The 21,890-nt window shown below is 35.1% G+C and overlaps 2 protein-coding genes across 2 annotated transcripts; one reads left to right on the top strand and one right to left on the bottom strand.

The window, feature by feature from the left end:
* Nucleotides 1-2,916: 2,916 nt before the first annotated feature.
* Nucleotides 2,917-3,837, bottom strand: LOC141696143 (uncharacterized). Its single transcript, XM_074500329.1, has one exon. It carries the CDS (start codon nucleotides 3,835-3,837, stop codon nucleotides 2,917-2,919), a length of 921 nt encoding a protein of 306 aa, XP_074356430.1.
* A 2,982-nt stretch (nucleotides 3,838-6,819) lies between these two features.
* On the top strand, nucleotides 6,820-7,719 carry LOC141698046 (uncharacterized). Its single transcript, XM_074502652.1, has 2 exons — nucleotides 6,820-7,060; nucleotides 7,230-7,719. Exons 1-2 carry the CDS (start codon nucleotides 6,970-6,972, stop codon nucleotides 7,589-7,591), a joined length of 453 nt encoding a protein of 150 aa, XP_074358753.1. The 5' UTR covers nucleotides 6,820-6,969; the 3' UTR covers nucleotides 7,592-7,719.
* Nucleotides 7,720-21,890: the final 14,171 nt, after the last annotated feature.

The raw sequence follows: 21,890 nt of genomic DNA, 5'->3' as shown, positions 1-21,890 counted from the left end.
AAAATCTGGATACCAACGAATGAGGTTCATGAATAAACTTCCAAACATGCTTTGCCATTAGAGCAATGTTGTAACCATAGAGACTACGGAAAGCAAGACCACCCTGACATTTTGACATACTCAAGCCGTTCCAACTGACCCAATTTATCCCCTTTCTATCCGAAGAACCCGACTGCCACCAATATTTATTCATCATTACTTCCATCTCAGTGCACATAGATTTCGGGAGAAGGAAGGACGACATACAATATGAGGGAATCGTAGTGGCTACATTCTTAATTAGAACGGTTTTCCCTGCACGAGAGATTTTTTTGGCCTTCCAACCTTGAAGCCGTTTGCACAATCTTTCCTTAATGAAACCAAAAACTCGATTCTTCGACCTCCCTACCAATGATGGTAGGCCTAGATACATGTTGTTCTGCAGATCATTAGAAACTCCCAGAATAGTTGAGATCGCAGCTTGCCTTTCCTGTTTAACATTTGAGCTGAATGTAATTCCTGATTTCAGAAAGTTAATTGACTGCCCCGAAAATGCTGCATACTCATCCAAAATGTGTTTAACAACCACAGCTTCAGTATTGTTTGCTCGAAAAAACAAAAATGAGTCATCCGCAAATAGGAGATGAGAGATTACCGGGGCAGAATTACTGACTTTGATGCCACTGATGGAGCCATCTGACACAGACTTTGATAATGCCGTAGAGAGGTCTTCCACACAGAAAAGAAAGAGATAGGGAGAGAGCGGGTCTCCCTGTCTAATCCCTCTCGAAGGCTTAATGGGACCAATGTTCGCACCATTGAAACAGAATTCATACGAAACTGAAGTCACACACATCATCATCCACTGCACCCATTTAGTACTAAAGCCCATAGCCTGCATCCTCCTTTTCAAATAAACCCAATCGACTCTGTCATATGCCTTCGAGATATCTAACTTTAGAGCCACATCGCCCTCACTTCCTCTAGCTGGCTTCTTCATGTGGTGTATAAGTTCAAAAGCAATGAGCACGTTATCATTAATACTTCTTCCTGGCACGAAAGCAGCTTGATTTTTAGAGATAATGTGTGGCAAAATAAGTTTAAGCCGATTAGCTAGAACTTTTGATAAAATCTTGTACAAGACATTGCATAAAGCAATGGGGCGAAGATCTTTCATACAACAAGCATTCTCTTTCTTAGGAATGAGTACCACATTCGTATCGTTAAGATTAGCCGGGAAAGACTTGTTATCCAACCACTCCTTACAACAGGCAAAGACCTCCCTACCCAAGATAGGCCAGAATTGTTGGAAAAAAGCAGGGTTTAATCCATCCGGGCCACTAGCTTTGTCTGGATGCATTTGTTTCACAGCTACACTGAATTCTGTAAAGGTTATATCAGCCACCAAGATTTTATTGTGAGCATCAGTAACACACCTATTCACCTCACCAAACTGCTGATTCGTGTTATGTTGATCCCCCCTGAAAATATCACTAAAATACTCGCTTACCATTCTGCACATACCCTCCATATCATTAACTCGAATTCCATCCTCAGACTCTAGGAAAGGTATACGATTTGTTTTCCTCCGTGAAGAAGCAGAAGCATGAAAAAATTTCGTGTTGGCGTCCCCCTCTGTCAACCAAAAGACCTTAGCCCGTTGTTTCCAATAAACTTCTTCATTTAAAAGCAATTCATGTAATCTCTCCTTCTCTTCGAAATACAACTTGACTCCGTCACTATCTACCCGATTCACCAGCCTTGCTAACAGCCTCTTTTGATGTTTAATTTTGTCCCGAAATTTGTGAAAAAAGTTTCTCCCCCAACGAGCCATAAACCTGGACACGGACAGCAACTTTGAGATAATGTGTGAAGGAGGAAGAGCAAGCCAGAATTCAGAAGTCTCCTTGTGAAAATTAGGCTCTTGAAGCCAAGTATTTTCAAACCGAAAGCGAAATTGCTTATGAGTGAATGACATACTAAACAGATCCAACAAGATAGGGTCGTGATCCGAAGCAACAGAGTGGATAACCGACAGCTTGCACAGCGGAAACAAATGCAACCACTCTCGAGATGCAAAAGCTCTGTCTAAGCGTTCTTTAACCCAATCGATTGTACCTCGAGACTTTTCCCAGGTGAATTTCCCTCCTTGAAGATCAATATCCACCAAGTGAGAGTCATCAATAGCTGCTTGAAAACCTGCCATTAGAGACGGAGCATGTGGTGCACCACCCCATTTATCAGCAGCCACTAGTAAATCATTAAAATCTCCGATAATAGACCAAGGAAGCTGGGTCATACCAGCAAGACAATGAATTAAATCCCATGACATTTTCCTGCGAGTGCTTTCTGGACAGCCATAGAAACACGACAAAGTCCACACAGCAGAACCATTATTAAGGAAATTCACATTAATATGGTTACGAGAATAACCTGTAACTTCACAACTTACATTATTTTTCCAAAAAATAGCTAACCCACCACTACGACCTACTCTATCAACTGAGAAACAGTGAGCAAAACCAAACTTAACTCGAAGAACTTCGATTTTATTTGCAAAGGAAATTGTTTCAGACAGAAAGAGAAACTCAGGTTTGTGAACCTTTAAAAGGTCACCTAAAGCTCGAACTGTTCGAGGGGAACCCAACCCTCGACAGTTCCAACTTAAGATATTCATTGTAAACGGCTAGCTTGCCTTGCAAGCGTAGCCAAATCAGTAGAAATAGAACCTGAACAATCAGTATTAGAAAGACCAGCTTCAGAACGTACTCCGTTGTTAACGCCCTCTATCTCCATAAAAGTATTATTCTCTGGGCCTCTCCTGCGTTTATTGCTATCCTCCATATTGAGCCCACTTAACTCTTCTTCTGTTGGCCCAACTGGGTTTTTAAAATTGACCGCCAAAATCCCCTTATCTTTATTATTTGAATTACCCTCCTATTGAGACTCCTTAACAGATGGGATACTACTAAATTTACGCCCTTGACTTCCAACTTGCATTATCTGATTACCAGATTCCCCCGAAAATTGCTGATTGAATTTTGAATTCCCGTGATTTGCGACCCAATCAACATCCCTCTCATCCCTGAGAAATTTACTCTGATCCTGCCCTGACGCTCGCCTAGCCGGAGCACGCAGCCACAGACCCCAATCTCTAGCTTCATCTTTGGAACTCATGCATAGTTTATTCTCACAAAAACGTTCAGTGTGAGTCACTAGCCCACAAACAAAGCAGAAGTCCCCCAACCTCTCGTATTTGCAGTTAACAATGTTCTCCGTCCCATTTTTCCTGCAGATTTTCTTCTTGCGCTTAAGAGGTAGTCTAACATCAAAACTGATCCTGATACGCATACATTCACGCCAAATACTCGAATTGTTATTCGGATCATAAGCTACAAACGAGCCAAAGAAATTTCCAAGCTGCTTTCCTGCCATTTCTGTCATCAAACCTGAAGGGACACCATACAACTGTATCCAGCATTGTAAGTGAAACAATGGTACCTCCAATGGATCTTCCCCAGCACTAATCTTACCCAGGACAAGCATTGCTCCGTCAAAATTCCAAGACCCACCATTAAGAACCCAATCCATATCATCTCCATGGTAAAACTGAAATAAAAACACACCTGGTTTGAGGTCTTTGATGTTTAACCCCCTTGCCGGACGCCATATATCCGCCATTTTAGACTTCATTGCCCTGACATTCAAACCTTTCTCTGTCAAAAAGCGACCCACAAGGCACAACTCGAATTTGTTTGAAAGATCTTCCGCTTCTTCCTCAAACATGAGTTCAGTGTTCTCTTCATCCTCGATTCCCATACCTGCCATCCTCTCGTTGATATCTTCGACCCTATCCATATCAAAACTCTCACACTCTTAATCAAAGGAGGAGAGAAAAACAAAGGCTCTCACTTCATAGGAGAGAAAAACTAATAGGATAAATCACTTATTAACATTAATAAAACTATATCTCCTAATTAGTGACAGGTTCATAAGTAATATTAATCCCTCTCTCACTTTGCATTCATCTGTACCCGATAATCTTACAAAATTTAACGGTACTTATACATGTCTCACGGTCTCCAAATAATATTGGTATCCACCGAATCCAACTCTCTCTCTATATAGCAGGTGATATAGCAACCAATCTTATCGTAAAAAACTATAAATAAATGATGGCCACTAATTTTATATAGCTTGAATTGAATTTCACCACACAAGTTTTATCAACTCTTTCTCTCTCCTCATTTCACCGCACAAGTTTTATCTAACTCTTTCTCTCTCCTCCCTCCAATTCCAACTCAAACTTTTTTTTGTACATCTCTAGGTAAGTATTTTTATATTTGTTTTTAATTTAATATTTTCCATTAATCGACAATTTTTTTTTAAAATCCGATTTCACTATATTTTTCTCCATCTCCCTACGATCAATTTGCATACTATACTTGTTATATTCCGACCATAAATTATTATTTAAAGTTAACAGAATCACTAAACCGGAATTACTATAATTTCATAACTTTCTTAATTTTAGTGATTATCTTAAGCATAATTAGTGATTTATTACTTTTCTCCTGTACCGCACCTTTCTCCTGGTACCGGTCAGATTTAACTAGGTTTCTAGTTTTTATTTTGAACAGCCTTATATATATATATTAGATTTGGTTCGTAAAATAGTATAAAAATGTATAAAATTAAATTCTTATACATATTTTAATTAGGATAAGTTGGTAAGATAGTTAGGTTTAATCGACAAGGGTTTGTAAAATAATTAGAGTCATGGTAATAAGTTTCCATAAATCAATATTATATTATGATAAACGAAATATTAAAAGTTTGTTAGTCGGTCCGTACCTGTTGAAATTACTTAATTACGCTAATTTAACTATTCTAATTTTAATACGTCGATCAATCAATTCTAATTCTAATTATATTTAAGTCAACTTATTCTAAAAATTTAAATTCTATTTCATATCAAATTCTAAATCATTATAATTGGTATTAAAGTCAACTTCTTCTACCAATTTTAATTCTAATTTATATTGAATTCTATATTATTCTAATTGATATTTGGGGATAAAATAAATTTAAGCAAACTAAATGTAATTGGTTGGATTTGATGAATAAATGTGCCTCGAGATAATAAATATTAATGATCTGAATAAAAAATAATAATACTATTGAACTAGGATAAATAAAATAATATATATTATTCATTCGGGATAAAAAATATATTATACAATTGATCCAAACAAACACAAAATTAAATTTAGAATATAAATCGACCAACTAAAACAAAATTATATATACTAATTATCAGGGTTAAAACAAAATTATCTTATTGACCCAGATTTAAAAGAATTAAAATTAAACTAAAAATAATTAGTTGAATTTGGTGGAACAGTAGGCCTCGAGGTAAAAAAAAATAATGTAAACCATTGATATGAGATAAATTAAATTAATGTCCGACCAAGTATAATTCGTATCTTATTGATCTGAACTAAAAATTAAATTTTATTAAAATTATAATTATTCCTTTTTAAAAACACATATAAAATTATCAATAAAACTATATCGTTTAATCGGTAATATTATCTTTTTTTAAATAACTATAATAGTTAATTGATTATGTAATAACCTCGCTAATAATAACTTTTTAAAGGTCTTGACATAATGGAGACATTGTATTTTTACTCTCAATAAAATAAAAACTCGATAAAATTATTTCCGTTACTGAGGATATTACTTTAAATAAGTTTAACTATTCTAAAAGAAATATGAACATATACGAGTATTTAAATAATTATCATGAAGTCATATCATATAAAATTTAAAATGAAAAAATTTAAAATTTTAATTCAAAAATAAATTTATATAATATTAAAAAAAAATCTGTACATTTGTGCATGACACGGGTTTTAAGCTATTATATGCTAATATGTGTTTGGGCCCAAATAATAAAACTGAATTAATAAAGTACCAGAGATGTACTATTATCATGAATTCACTTCCTCTCACAGTCTCTCTAATTACTACTAAATTTAAACAGTTTCTCAGCACGAATTTGTTTGCTTTCTTTAACTTTTGGATTGAAGCACCGGTTCACATGTCCAGCCTTCAACTTGGATCAAAGTTCATATTTAGAGTTCAAGGCTCCCAAGCAATGTAACAGTGGTAAGTCCACCTTAAAGATACTGTATACTGTATAGTGATGGTCCGGGAATTCAATTCATTTTTCAATAGTAAATTTCTGGTTTCAGTAGTAAACATTTCCATTATTAGTATCCTACGCGCATTTGTCCTCTTAAAGTTTTTGTAATATTAAATGTTACTTGTGAAACTGTCATGTAATAGGCTGGTTTCTAACTTTATCTATGCCTACAAACTACTTGGGCCTCCTTAACTCTCAGCATAGATGGACATGGGCTTTGGCCCTCCTCTCCCCAGCTGCATATCTCTCAGTCCCAGTGACCATCGGGCCTGCTCGAGATCATTTCTCACCACACAAGGAGCTGTTCTTCCTAACTAGGAGTCATACTTTGCAGTTTATCTAAACAAGCTCCAGTGTTTAGGTTTTCTATGTAGGTTTGCTGTTAACTTATATGGGCTCAGCACATTTTGCTTTATTTCCCCCTTCTCTTGTTTTGTCTGGACACTGTCCCTTGAGATTTGTAAAGGTCGGGTCATTTTCGTGGCAATTTCGACGAAAAATAACAAGCATTTAATGTTACAACCAAGTAAGGGTTAGAGACAATAAGAGCAGTTTAAATAAATAATTTTAACAAAAGTTGTACCATTAAAGTTGTGTGTACTACTTAGGCCTCCACTACCTGTCCATATATCAAACAGAAACAAAGAATCAAATACTTTGCTTAACAGTTAAGGTAAAACTTAACGCGGTACATCTAATTTACTTTAAAAACCTTGCAAAGTTGTTAATAAAATTTTATACATATAGATCGAGAGGAGGAGTATACAGTGATATAAAATATGAGAATATTACCAGTGCTTCTGCTGTTTGTCCAACTCCAACATCTCCATGCATCAGTTTATAGTCCTCCACTACTTATATCAAACCCAGGTACATTTGGTTGATGCTATTTCAACTCCGTTATAGAGAATGAAATAAAACTCTAAATATTTATATTTTTGTATCAAAATCTCGTATCTTTTTTCATCAGCGACACCTTTGTTTTTTCTTGTTTAATATCTGCATCTACAATAATAATCAATGCTGTAACTTTTTATAGCAAGCAACAAGGAGCAAATTAGACACAAGGGAAATATGGTGAAACAAGGGACAGAACTTAAAGAAAAAATTGTGAGCAACGTCAATAGACGTGCTGGTGGGGGCGGTGGAGGAGGTCATGGGGGCCATGCTGCCGCAGCTCGTGGCAGCCACGGAAGTAGTTACGGACATGGAGTCGGGGGAGGTGATAGTAATGTCCTACCCAAATATGGAGGAATTGTTGCTGGTGCGGGTGCTGGTGGTGCTTATGATCAAAGGAACCACCATAACAATGGCAAACATAGTGGTGTTTCTAGTTGCTGCATTCATTCTTTCTATCAATTATTAACTCTTTTATTGTTAACTTGGAAGATTTTATTGTAGTCACTTATGTAGTAGATCCAGATGTACAGGTTCCCTTTTCCTACTTTTTAAAGTATTGTAAAATCCGTGCCTTGCTCTTTTGATAAATTTTCTTATTATTAAATTTTGAATTGCTTAAACTGCATCGCTAAAATATTGTACGATGCGATTTATGTGATCTGAATGCTTTGAATATTCTAAGAAAATAATATATAATTATTTATAAAAAATTGAATTTGTATAACTATTCACAATTGAAAACATTCATATTCAATATAAATTTTTTTTAAATTATTATACTAACTAAATTATTACATTAACATCAAATAGAATAAATCACTAAAATAGTTTTAAAAAAACAAGTTTGACATAATATAAATCATAATATTGTTGTATCAAACTGTGTCTATGAAAATAATAACAATAATGAACTTATTCTTAACATAATAGTTAAAATTGTAGACGTGGTAGTCGAATACAATCATCAATTTATATAATTTGATAATAAAATAAAAAACTTCTAATAATAATATAAAATATAATATAAATTAATTAATATTATAAAAATGATAGAAATAAATTGCGTGTGGTACTGTTTCAACTACCTTATCAAACACTCAAATCATAACACGTACCCCAATGTACTGTTTGTAAAAATTCAAATCATAACCGCGCCATCGCGGACTACGGATATAGTTGATGAACACCCCTGTCAAAGTCCAATTTATTTACAAACCCATTAATCTCAAGACGTTTTAACTTTTAAGCAGAATGCCGATAATTTATAGTTTTATTTCCTTTTGTCCGTAAGATATACCATGTCTTTTTAGCTGCTTTTCCTTAATTCACTCTTTACGTAAAGTTGTAGAGTCTCATTGTCGGTCCATGTTGTGTGAAGTAATCACTCATAGATTGATAGAATGATTATCCTTTATCTCTCCAATTGTTTATCTTATTGTGAACCTCGAGATTCTTTAAATCTTACATTCTTGAGCCAGCATCCTCAAAACATCTTGAATTATCTTCTTGTGCTAATTTCTCTAATCTGGCTTTGCATATTTTTTAAATCAACTTAACTAACAGGTTTCACAGACTTCTCGAATTAACTCATTTTGCACTTCTCGAATTAGTACAAATGCACTTCTCGAATTAGTACAAATGCACTTCTCGAATGAACAATCAAACTTCTTGAATTATAACTGTATGACACTTCTCGACTGGTTTAGTCTGAACTTCTCAAATTAAGACTTGGTAAGATTTTATTTCTTCATACAACTCTTTTATATGATGTTCTTCTGATTTCCGGGGCACGATCAGAGATCTTCTTTTATAAATAATCCAGACATTACAAAGTATAAGAATTACTTCCATTATCCCATTTTGGAATGAGTTTGTTCAATATAAATTTTGTTAAATTATTATACTAACTATTACATTAACATTAAATAGAATAAATCACTAAAATAGTTTTAAAAAAAACAAGTTTGACATAATATAAATCATAATATTGTTGTATCAAACGGTGTCTATGAAAATAATAACAATAATGAACTTATTCTTAACATAATAGTTAAAATTGTAGACGTGGTAGTCGAATAAAATCATCAATTTATATAATTTGATAATAAAATAAAAAACTTCTAATAATAATATAAAATATAATATAAATTAATTAATATTATAAAAATGATAGAAATAAATTGCGTGCGGTACTGTTTCAACTACCTTATCAAACACTCAAATCATAACACGTACCCCAATGTACTGTTTGTAAAAATTCAAATCATAACCACGCCATCGCGGACTACGGATATAGTTGATGAATACCCCTGCCAAAGTCCAATTTATTTACAAACCCATTAATCTCAAGACGTTTTAACTTTTAAGCAGAATGCCGATAATTTATAGTTTTATTTTCTTTTGTCCGTAAGATATACCATGTCTTTTTAGCTGCTTTTCCTTAATTCACTCTTTACGTGAAGTTCTTTACGTGAAGTTGTAGAGTCTCATTGTCAGTCCACATTGTGTGAAGTAATCACTCATAGATTGATAGAATGATTATCCTTTATCTCTCCAATTGTTTATCTTATTGTGAACCTCGAGATTCTTTAAATCTTACATTCTTGAGCCAGCATCCTCAGGACATCTTGAATTGTCTTCTTGTGCTAATTTCTCTAATCTGGCTTTGCATATTTTTTAAATCAACTTAACTAACAGGTTTCACAGACTTCTCGAATTAACTCATTTTGCACTTCTCGAATTAGTACAAATGCACTTCTCGAATTAGTACAAATGCACTTCTCGAATGAACAATCAAACTTCTTGAATTATAACTGTATGACACTTCTCGACTGATTTAGTCTGAACTTCTCAAGTTAAGACTTGGTAAGATTTTATTTCTTTTTACAACTCTTTTATATGATGTTCTTCTGATTTCCGGGGCACGATCAGAGATCTTCTTTTATAAATAATCCAGACATTACAAAGTATAAGAATTGCTTCCATTATCCCATTTTGGAATGAGTTTGTTCATAGGTAAAGATCACACATTTAAGCGACTGCACAAGTAGATAGCCTTGTTGAATACATTATCATGCATGCCTATGTAAGCAACACAACGTGCCTAAAACATCAAAAGAAAAATAATAATCTCGCAAAGAGGCAATGTGCCGAGAGCACAAGATAAAAAAATCATGTGAAAGGCCAATATGTCTAGAGCACCAGATAAAAAATGAATAAGATATACGTATGTGTCCAGAAATACCCTCATCATAAATACCAACAAGAGAAAGGGAAGATGATATGGAAAGAATGGAAAAAATGACTTATTAATGAGCCAATGTCATCAAAGAGAGAAAAACAGAGAGCATGTATGAGATATCAAAATGAAATGAAACCAGTGAAAATAACTTAACAAAAAACAAAATATGTACCCTTGAGAAATTCAACCAATTCGAACAAAAAAACAACAATCATGATTAAAACTCTGATCATCCAAAAAAATAAAAAAAAATGATTTGAAAAGAAGAAGAGAAAAAATCAATAATCGAAATATATGTTTTAAAGCCAAAATGTGAAAGCCATCATGATCGATTATCTGTCAATCAATCACATGTCGTACCAACCTAATATCAAGATAAATTATAAAGAAAAAATAGAGAAAAATAAGATCTTATTATAATACAATTTTTTATCACCTACTCCGATAAAAAAAAATTTATCAATTACAGTAAAACGGAGACTTATATATATATATATATATATATATATATATATATATATATATATATATATATCTAACAAACAAAATAATATCAACACTTAACTATTTCTAGATACTACATAGGTCTAGGAATTGATCAAACTGAACCCGTTAATAGACTTCATTTCTGGATGACTTAACCGATATGATGCAACCAGATACTTGATTAGAAAATTTTCAGCAATAATTTAGGGTTGGGTGTGAATTTTAAAATTTATATTTTCAACTTAAATCAACCCGATAATATAGCAAGTATTTCATACATTATATACTCATTAGCTGATTAATTAAGTGGAAATATAAGGCTTGGTCACGAAGCTACTAAGTTTATTTCTCTGGGAATCTGATTTCTGGTTCATCAGGAAAATATATGCACATTATGATACCTCTTGTTACTATGACTTAAACCTTTACCTTATATCTAATCACGACAAGATGATGTCAGTCCAAAAACAAAATGAAACATGTTTGCATTCAGTAATGCAATATATAATTTGTCGTAAAGCTTATTATAACTTCAAAAACGCATGAGATTTAAGTGCTTTTAAACATTTAGTTTTATGTAATCAATATTGTAATCAATTGCATGACAAAAGAAATACTGTAATCAATAACAACCCTTCTTGTTTGAAAAAATTAAAAAATACTTTTAATCCAAGCTGACTACTACAAGAAAAACGAGTAAATACGACCGTTTAAAAATCAGTTGTATTTAGTTAAATTCGACCATTTTCGATCATATTTAACTGAATACGACCGATTTTTGGACCGGTTGCATTCACTCGAGTCATATTTAGTAAATCGGTCATATTTAGTATACGAGCGGCTAAATTCGACTGCTTAAATTCGGCCGAAAGCGGTTGAATTTATTTTTCTCCTAAAATTTGAAAACCCCGCCCAAAAAATTGAATTGTTGAGAAAATTTGAAAAGTCCACCTAAACTATAAATTTGACCGTATATAGTTAAAAATATTGTTCTAAATTTGACCGAATGTCGTCGAATTAGCGAGCACCAGATTTTAAAAAAAACCTCGCCGGAAAATTCTTAGATTCCGGTGAGCTTCAAAAAATGCAAATATCACTACACCATAAAATGCCTACTGTAACACCAAAACAATGTTGCATTAGGGGTGAATATGTTGCTCTTGCCCCACTTTTAAGCTAAGGTAATATTTTCTAAAAGATAGGTTTTTCCATGTTGCCTAAGGGGTCTAAGGTAACATTTTTGGGGTCTAAGGTAACATCTTTGGTGCCTAAGGCAACATCGTGTTTTAACTTGTTTATATATTGCCTTAGCAAGCTAAGACAACAGAAAGAGAGATCAGTTGTAACTTATTTTTTATGTTACCTTAGAGTTTTAAAATGTTTTTAAAAAGTGGGACCCATAGTGGGACCTACTAGCTGACATGGCAAGTGTGGGACCCACAGTGCTGAGTTGTCTTGATGACGTGATAAGTGGGCCCATAGAACCTAATGTAACACTTTGAGAAGCTGTTGTAACATTATAACTAGCCTAATAAATAATTTTAAACATAATATGGTAACAATTTAGGAGGCTATTGTAACACTTTAGCATAAACAAATTGAAATGCTTATTCTATAAACTGAAGAACAATTATAAAATTTCATACTGCAAAATAATGCATCCAAACCAAACATTAAACATCCAAATATACAACCAAATTAAATGTCAAAACTAACTATAAGCTAGTTCACATATTTTACTTAAGAACAGCCCAAGATTATAAATTTTAAAAAGTACTACTAGAAGCTAATGCTTAAATTTGCTTCACTTTCTCCTCGACTCCACTATCCGGGCGTTTCCCTTTTTATACACGTGAAGCTTTCTCTTGTAAGTCTTCTTTGTGCCCTGAAATATTAACTAAGTTATTTGCAAGAAAGAAATCGAACCAGCAAACATAGTTCATAACTTAGTTAATAACCAGCAAACATGAACAATGCTACCACCATCTGAAATATTACAAGAATTTTACATGGACAATGCTACCATATCAAACATATAGATTCCGCTCTAGTCTGTACTACAGACCAAGTACAGGCCTCTTATTCCTATTTAGTCCAATAAGATGGTACAAATGGTTGTTTTCCCGACTGAATTAAGAAAACTATATATTCATATTAACACATCCTCCATGAAATCATAATGGTTAAAGAAATTATAGTTTTTACCCAGCACCTACTTAATCAATCTTTTAACAAAAAAGAACAGCGTCTGTTGCATATGAATGAGCCCAGTGTTATACACTACGAAGTACATTTACATTTTAATTTCAAAACCAAAAAAGACAGTACTTAATTCAACTTACAAGTGGCGGAGTTCCTATTTAATGTACAGAAATTAGCGACTTCATTCCCAAACAATACCATGTGAATAAAGGGTTCCAAACATGTGTATTACATAATACAACTTTTAAAAACATCAGAGGCAGCATTCAATGTATGAACCCCATTAAATAATAACTCACCGCCTCATAAATCAATGTGCCAGATCGAGAAATAATTCCGATCCTTCCTGGTTTGTGAATGTACCCAGATATAATCCCAATCTTTCACTCTCTAGGCTTAATGATACCAGGGAAATTTGGACCAATCAATTGGGTTTTCGATTGCTGTAAGAGAGCAGTCTTAACTCGAACCTGCAATATGGTACTACATATCATATTATCCCAACAAAGATAACAAACATAAGGTTCCAAGCAAACATGGAAATCAGTCATTGGCATAGCGAATGTAGAATAATGATCAAGATCACATTGCAATCACATCTGGTTTCGTTATAAAAACTTACAACATATGAAATATCTGTCAGATGAAGCATTATATATTAAATATATGAAACAAGCTCGACACATTTCCTACAAGTACATGTATTTAAAATCCAGATGATAACCAGCTATTAACCAGCAAATATCTAAAGTTGACACTCTTTCTCTTTGTTTGTAAAACCATAATTGTAATATCTATAAAATTGATGTAATGCACAGAGGAACTATAATGGCCCCCTAGGCCCTCGGACAAACATTTTCACAGCCGCTACATCATGGGGGAATTTGGTTGATAATATTTTAAGAGGTTTTCTTAATTCTGTGTGAATATATTTTTAACTTATAAGAGCTCTATGCGTCAAAAAGGCAGCACAAAACCTAAGCTTTTGACCATCAAAATACATAATTAAGTAATGATGAAAAACTAAAAAGCTAATGCAAATTACATTTACACAGAGAGGGAGAGAACTAATGAAGGAAATCAATTCCGTGACTGTTTCATTCAATCTCCAAAAGATATATACATGTTACAAGATCATGTTTAGGCTAACTAAACGCTAACTAAATGCTAACTAAAAGCTAACCTGCTAAGCTACAAATTAGGCTACAGATCAGCCTTGACTATTAAACTATGGAAACTAAATATGTACTGACTAAAAATAGAATAACAGAATATATATGTAATCTATATTCTAACACACCCCCTCAGTTGAAGCAGGAGGTTCTCATATACTTAGACTGTCTCTGAAATCAGTAAATAAGATGCGCGGAAGCCCTTTTGTAAAAATATCTGCAATTTGGTAACGAGACGGTACATGAAGCACACGAACTTTGCCATGAGCCACTTTTTCACGAACGAAGTGAATATCCATCTCAATGTGTTTGGTGCGTTGATGTTGAACAGGATTGCCATATAAGTAAATGGCACTGATATTATCGCAATAAACCAGTGTAGCCTTTTGAACAGGACAATGTAATTCTAAAAGCAAATTCCTGATCCAACACGAATCAGACACCACATTAGCAATACCTCTGTACTCTGCCTCAGCACTGCTACGTGAGAGAGTTGGTTGCCGTTTCGAGGACCAAGAGACTAAGTTATCTCTGATGAAAACACAATAACCAGACGTAGAGCGACGGGTGTCGGGATACCCACCCCAATCGGCATCAGTATATGAGACAATGTGATTCATATCTGACTTATACAAATGGAGGCCAAAAGACAGAGTACCCTGAATATAACGTATGATGCGCTTTAGAGCACTCATATGTTCATTAGTCGGAGCATGCATATGAAGACAAATTTGTTGTACAACGTAGGATATGTCAGGGCGGGTGAATGTGAGATACTGAAGAGCACCCGCAAGACTACGGTACTTAGTTGGGTCATCATAAGGAGTGTCTGCAGTAGAACTAAGTTTGGACTTAGTGTCAACAGGAGTTGGACATGCACTGCAGGTAGACATGCCAGCACGTTCTATAATATTAGTAGCATACTGCGTCTGGGATAAGAAAAGACCATGAGCATTACGAGTAACGGCAATGCCCAAAAAGAAACTCAAAGGACCAAGATCCTTCATAGCAAACTCCGAAGCTAAGATGCTCATAATATACGTACGAAGACGGGAGGAAGAAGCTGTAAGTATAATGTCATCAACGTATAACAGAATATAAGCAACATTAGACCCGTTCTTGTAGATAAAGAGTGAGTGATCTGACTTACTATGAGAGAACCCAATGGTAGCAAAAAAATCAGCAAATCGTTGATACCACGTACGAGGAGATTGCTGTAATCCGTATATAGATTTCTTCAGAAGACAAACATAATCTGGAAAATTTTTGTCATGAAAACCCATGGGTTGATGCATATAAACTGTTTCATTGAGATGACCATGTAAAAATGCATTCTTAACGTCCAGTTTATGAATGGACCAAGACTGGGAGAGAGCAATGCTGAGAACCGTTCTAATGGTGGCGGGTTTAACAACAGGACTAAACGTCTCATCACAATCAACACCCTTGAGTTGAGTGCTACCATCACCTACAAGACGAGCCTTATAGCGCTCAAAAGAACCATCAGACTTGTGTTTGTGGCGAAAAATCCACATAGATCGAATTACATTCACATTCGGTGGGCGAGGCACTAATTCCCAAGTCTCATTATCAATTAAAGCATTAAACTCATCTAACATTGCATTGTTCCAATTATGGTCACGAAGTGCACTAACAGGAGTTTTTGGAAGAGGAGATATCTCTGTAGTGGTGGAAATGTGGTTATTGGAAGAGTATTTGGGGTTAGGTTTAATAATGCCATGAGAAGCACGAGTACTCATACGGACGGTTGTGGGATTAGTGGGCCTTGGAGGAGGAGCGTGGGGAGTGTGCAGGGAAGTGGTAGGGGGAACAGGTTCTGGGTCCGTGTGAGACTGCGACCTAGAAGAAGGGAGAGAGGACGAGTTGGTTGGTGCATTTGGGCCAGGCTGCATGTCATGTTGTGTGGTGTTCTGAGTGATATACTGTAATACTTGAGGATTAACATCATCACTCAAAAATTCATAATTTGGTGGTTGTGGTTTGTGTATTTTGGAAAATGGGAATTCAGTTTCAACGAAACGAACATGATGACAAATTATGATTTTTCCACTAGACATATCATAGCATTTGGAGCCACGACGATTAGGAGTTGGTCCTAAATAAGCACACGGAGTCGACCTTTCTTTTAATTTATGAATAGTAGTAGAAGGAAATAACGGGAAACATAAACAACCAAAAATTCGCAAACCCGAATAATCAGGATCACTTTGATATAGTATTTGAGTGGGTGATTGGTAATTCAATATCTTAGTAGGAAGGATATTGAGAAGATATGTAGCCATGGCCAGGGCATGATGCCAAAAAGAAGGTGGCATAGAGGCATGAGAGAGAAGTGTTCGAATGATATTGTTTATGGATTTGATATGTCTTTCGGCCTTCCCGTTTTGAGGAGAAGTATGAGGACACGAAAGACGGAAAAGCATGCCATGTTGCTCGAAAAAATTTTGAAATGAACCATTTACGTATTCTGTTCCATTGTCACATTGGAAAGTTTTAATATTTCTTTCAAATTGAGTTTTGACTAAAGCATGAAAAGTGAAGAAAAGTTGTTTAACTTGAGATTTCTTTGCAATTGGAACAATCCATAAAAATTTGCTGTAATCATCAAGAAACAAAACATAATAACAATGTCCAGAACTACTAATAATAGGAGAGGTCCATAAATCACTATGAATAATATCAAAAGGTAGAAATGTATATGACATTGAATCAGAAAAAGGAAGTTTAGACTGTTTCCCAAGAGAACAAGAGGAACAAAAAGTTTTACGAACCTTATTACAATCAATCAATTTTTTACTACAAAGAGACTTAATAATAGCATTTCCCGGATGACCTAACCGGTTGTGCCAAATATCCGATGGCAAAGCAGTAAAAGCAGAATAATTGTTAGAAGAGATGGCTTGGGTGGTGGAGACAAGCGGATATAATTCCCCAGTACTATTACATCTCATAAGTGTGTTCCCCGTCTGTAAGTCATTCACAGAGAAACCAAACGGGTCAAAAGAGATAGACACCTTATTAACAGAGGTAAATTGGCGAACAGAAATCAGATTTTTAATGAGTTTAGGAGCATGTAACATATGGTTTAGAGTAAAAGGTGGATATGGGGGAGGCAATGTAGTGCAGCCGTGATCAACAACTGGAATTAAATCACCACTACCGACAATAATGTTATGATGTTTATTGCTAGAATTGACATAAGAAGAGAAAATACCTGCATCCGCTGTCATGTGAGATGTAGCACCAGTATCCATATAGTAGTTACCATCAGGTTGAGAGAAGGAAAGAGCATGCATAGCAGCCTCAATATCTGTGGGAGTGTAACTCGGAGTAGTAGGCATGTAGTTTGGAGCAGGAGGAGCAGCAACATTGAAAGCTTGAGGTCGAGGTCCAAGTAAACCGGACTTAGAAGAGGGAGGACGGTTGGCCGCTGCATTTGGTCTTAGCTGCCAGGAGTATGCTGGAAAAGGACAAGACGGAATAGTCCACCCACCCCAACCAGGCCATTGTTGAGGGACGAACTGTTGCCTTGACTGGTATTGTTGGTGCTGATATGGTGTCTTACCGGGCCCGACTCCATTAAAATATTGTTGAGCCTTTGTCATTCCACCATTTTTCACATTCTTCCCTTTATTATTATTGTTGCGCTTGTTTCTGGCAGAGGAGTCAGATGACACAGAAGAATCAGCAACCACCATGGCAGCCTCACAAGACTTACTTCCAGAACCACCTGTTTCACGAACGTGACGAGCCTTGACAGTACGTTCTGCCATTTTCAACCTCGAACGACAACTTTCAAAGGATGGCAGAGGCTCTTGATTTTGAATAAAATCCACTGTACCACTATATGCCTCTGGTAAAGATCCAATGAGACGTAAAACTAGACGACCATTGTTCACAGGAGCATCAACATCAGCCAATCTGTCTGCCAGAGATTGTAGATGATTACAATAATTATCCATTGAGGTGAAATTCTCAAAAACAGAATTAGTAAATTCCTCCTCGAGATGAGTAGCCCGAGAGGCTTTGTTGTCCTGAAAAAGTGCTTCAAGACGATTCCACGCCCCTTCTTCTGTGTCATTGCATTTGAGGATAGCATGAAGAAGATCGTTAGAGATGGTACCATAGATCCATTGTAGTACAACAGCATCCAAACGCTTCCAAAGGTTCAGATCTTCAGACTTAGATGCCTCGTAAGCTGCCTTATCCTTCGCTTCAGTTGGTGGAACCAAATGATCGTAAAGATCATGAACCCTAGCAAGATTAGTAAACAAAGTAGCCCAAGAATGATACAAGCCCTGCTCGTTGTCTAATGTTATAGGAACAAGAGATTTAATATTAGTGATGGTAAGGGCAGAGTGAAACTTAAGCGAGGCTGAGGCAGAGGTCGCCATGAAGAAAAAAAATTGAAGAAAGAAGAAGAAACAAGGATAAGAAGAAGGTTAAATCAAGAGAGGATTGTAACCTGCTCTGATACCATGAAGGAAATCAATTCCGTGACTGTTTCATTCAATCTCCAAAAGATATATACATGTTACAAGATCATGTTTAGGCTAACTAAACGCTAACTAAATGCTAACTAAAAGCTAACCTGCTAAGCTACAAATTAGGCTACAGATCAGCCTTGACTATTAAACTATGGAAACTAAATATGTACTGACTAAAAATAGAATAATAGAATATATATGTAATCTATATTCTAACAACTAACACAAGAAAACACCTTAAAAGCAACACCCTAATTCAGTATAAAACATACAATATGATTATTGGGACAATATAAGCACAATATAAGCTTAAATGACAGGCACAATATAAAACATACAATTTGATTATTGGGAAATAAGTCAATAATCAAGTTTTCTATGTTTGTACTGTACTGAGGTTTTTGATATCACTAAGGATGGCTTTTCTAGCATGCAGCACATGACAGGTCACACAAATTTAATACAATTTTTACTAGCTCAGAAATTAAAAAAAAACTAGAAAAAACAACTCAAACTATTGTATTTCTATTTTCATTTTGGACTCTAGTGCAGACTGAATTATGATCCGACTAATTATCCATTCACTACAACTCAAACTTTTGCATTTCTATTTTCATTTTGGAAAAAAGATAGATGAATCTTAAACAGTGAGAGAAAGAAGAGGAACATCGAATGTTATTCATCTTTAGCAGGTTTTAAAGGTATAGTTGTAAGAGATTACCGATGATTAAATATATGAAAGGAAAATGATATACCAGATACAAACTAGACTGTAAACAAAGGAAAGGTACTCACTTTAAAACCATATTATTTTTTAAAAGAGATGATGGTATTGCTCCAGATTCTGTTATACTGCAAGTACCTGCGTCCAATATCAGAAATTTTATAGCTTATACTGAATAACTACGTGAATAGTAAGAGTAAGAAAGTAAGAGTAAGAGTACGAAAGTAAAACACTAAATAGCTACGTGAAAGTGGCCGGTTACGTTCAAAGTTTTTTAGCTTTCAAATACAATGTCAGAGCTACCCAGTCAACTCATTTTATATGGAAACTTATATAGGGAGAAAGTATTTGTTATTTCTAGTGAACTAACAATGAGATTTACAGAAGGGGGGTTGAATGTAAATCTCAAAACTTTTTCAAGTTTTGAGCAGTTTATAAAGACTGTGTGTTCAAGATGAACAAGTGTGTGAATTGCTTTAAGCTGATACAGACAGATATATATTCAAACACAAATGTAAAGAACACAATAAACCTTTAAAAACTTTTCTGGTGGATTTGTTGTTCCACCAGAGATGGTATTTCAGAAATTCTGTGATCTAAGAATTTGATCACAGCTGCATCCTAGTACAAACTAGATAATTTTTCTCTCAAGATTTTTCTAAACAGCTCTGGAAAAATTCTCTTCTAATTACTAGCTGCTACTTGGTTTATATATCACCAAGTTTACAAGTGAAGACAAAGATAAAATACAATAATAAAATAAGTTCTCCACTTGTTTCTTCTCCTGTTCACTCCAGTACTTTGTTGACTTAATGTCTCTTTATACTAGAGTAGAACGGCTGCTTTTTCTGATGTTCCTGAAATTAGGCTGCCACATCTCAGTTATCTCTGTTCACCCACGTGCCTCTGTTTGTAGGTACAACTACCACTTATCAACGGTTATTCAACAGAACATTCGTTGAAGCTTTCATCCGTTGATGCACTCATCCGTTGAAGGATGTTATCCGTTGAAGCTTTAGAGACATCCGTTGAAGCACTCATCCGTTGAAGGATGTTATCCGTTGAAGCTTTAGAGACATCCGTTGAAGCTTAGCTTCTCATCCGTTGAAGGTCTTTAAGTCATCCGTTGATACCACTTCATTTATACAAGATTACAAGACATGAAATATTTACAATTGGCCTTCCTATCTGCATATCTTCTAGTAGCCAACATGACTTATAGTTTCTCTCAACTTCTAAGAATTACATCATAAATACAGAGACTGAAATATGCTACAACACTAGACTTATTTCTAAGTAAAGCTACACCATCAACGGATAGCCAAAGTGGTCTTATCCGTTGAGGCTACAGACACTGAATTTCTACTTAAGTGTTTTGTTAAATATATCATCAAACTAATACATATATATTCCTAACAATCTCCCCCTATTTATGTCTATAAGAATTGTAGACATAAATCCAGGTTTAACTTGATGATAACAAAACACTTAACAAATATATTAATTGAGACTAAGTAGAAATTTAAGAGTGCTGCAAAAATGTATGTACTAGGAGGTAATTGAAGATTTACAGTATTTCCAAGGGTGCTCCTCTAGCCTGAGCAAATCATCATTTTCTTCTTTGTTCCCTGGTTTTCTTTCCTAGCCCTTTGTCATTTTCCTCAATTTGGAGTTGGAGTTGTCTGAAGAATTCAGCTTCATCTTCATCACTGATATCCAACTTAGATTGCATTTCCTTGAGAGTTTCATTGCTGGCAATCTTGAGTTGGTCTTCAAGTCTGAAAAATCTTCTGACTCCTTTGTCATCTCTAAATTCCATCAACCAATAAGGTGATTTGTGAATTGTAGTTCCCTTTTCTTGAATGAGTAAGGTTCTGGGCAAAGCATTGGGTTCCCTCCAAGTCTTCCTTATGTTGGCAATCTTGTTGAGAATTTCAGTCTTGGCAGTTCTGGTAAAGCCAGAATCCTTCTGTATGGCTGAAAAGACTCTGACCAAGGTAGAGTAGCCTTCATTCAGAATCCTGTAGAGAGGCCATGTTCTTTCTCCAGCTCCTTTGTATCTGAACACTAATCTCTCTGGTAGCTGTCTGTAAGCAGCTATTCCTCTTACATCCTCCAGCTCATCCAGATAGAGTTCAATGTCTGAAATTTCTTTTATGTCACAGATGTGAACATAATCATCTTTAGAAATGGATGGCTTAGGCTTAGGCTTTTGTTTTTGAGTGAATTTCTTAGAGGTTATGGGAGGTGTAGATTTGGGTTTTCTTTTCTGTTTCTTTGGTAGTGGAAGAGTGGTTAGAAAGGTAGGCAATTTGATGGTGTCCCAATCAATAGGTTCCTCTTTTGGAATGATTGGTTCACCATGGATGTTTATAGTGGGATTAGCAACAAGAGGTTCAGGTATGGAAGGTAGTGGTTTAGATATAGATTTGGTTACTTCAGTATTATCTTCACTCCTTCTATGTGC

The sequence above is a fragment of the Apium graveolens genome, chromosome 11, assembly GCF_009905375.1.
Source record: "Apium graveolens cultivar Ventura chromosome 11, ASM990537v1, whole genome shotgun sequence".
Lineage (NCBI taxonomy): Eukaryota > Viridiplantae > Streptophyta > Magnoliopsida > Apiales > Apiaceae > Apium > Apium graveolens.
Note: the sequence above shows the minus strand (reverse complement) of the source record. Positions and strands in the feature narration are given on the sequence as shown.

Coding starts and splice junctions, on each gene's coding strand:
- LOC141696143 (XM_074500329.1), bottom strand. CDS start 3,837: ATGGATAGGGTCGAAGATATCAACGAGAGGATGGCAGGTATGGGAATC.
- LOC141698046 (XM_074502652.1), top strand. CDS start 6,970: ATGAGAATATTACCAGTGCTTCTGCTGTTTGTCCAACTCCAACATCTC. Junction 7,061..7,229: donor ACTACTTATATCAAACCCAG/GTACATTTGGTT, acceptor AACTTTTTATAG/CAAGCAACAAGGAGCAAATT.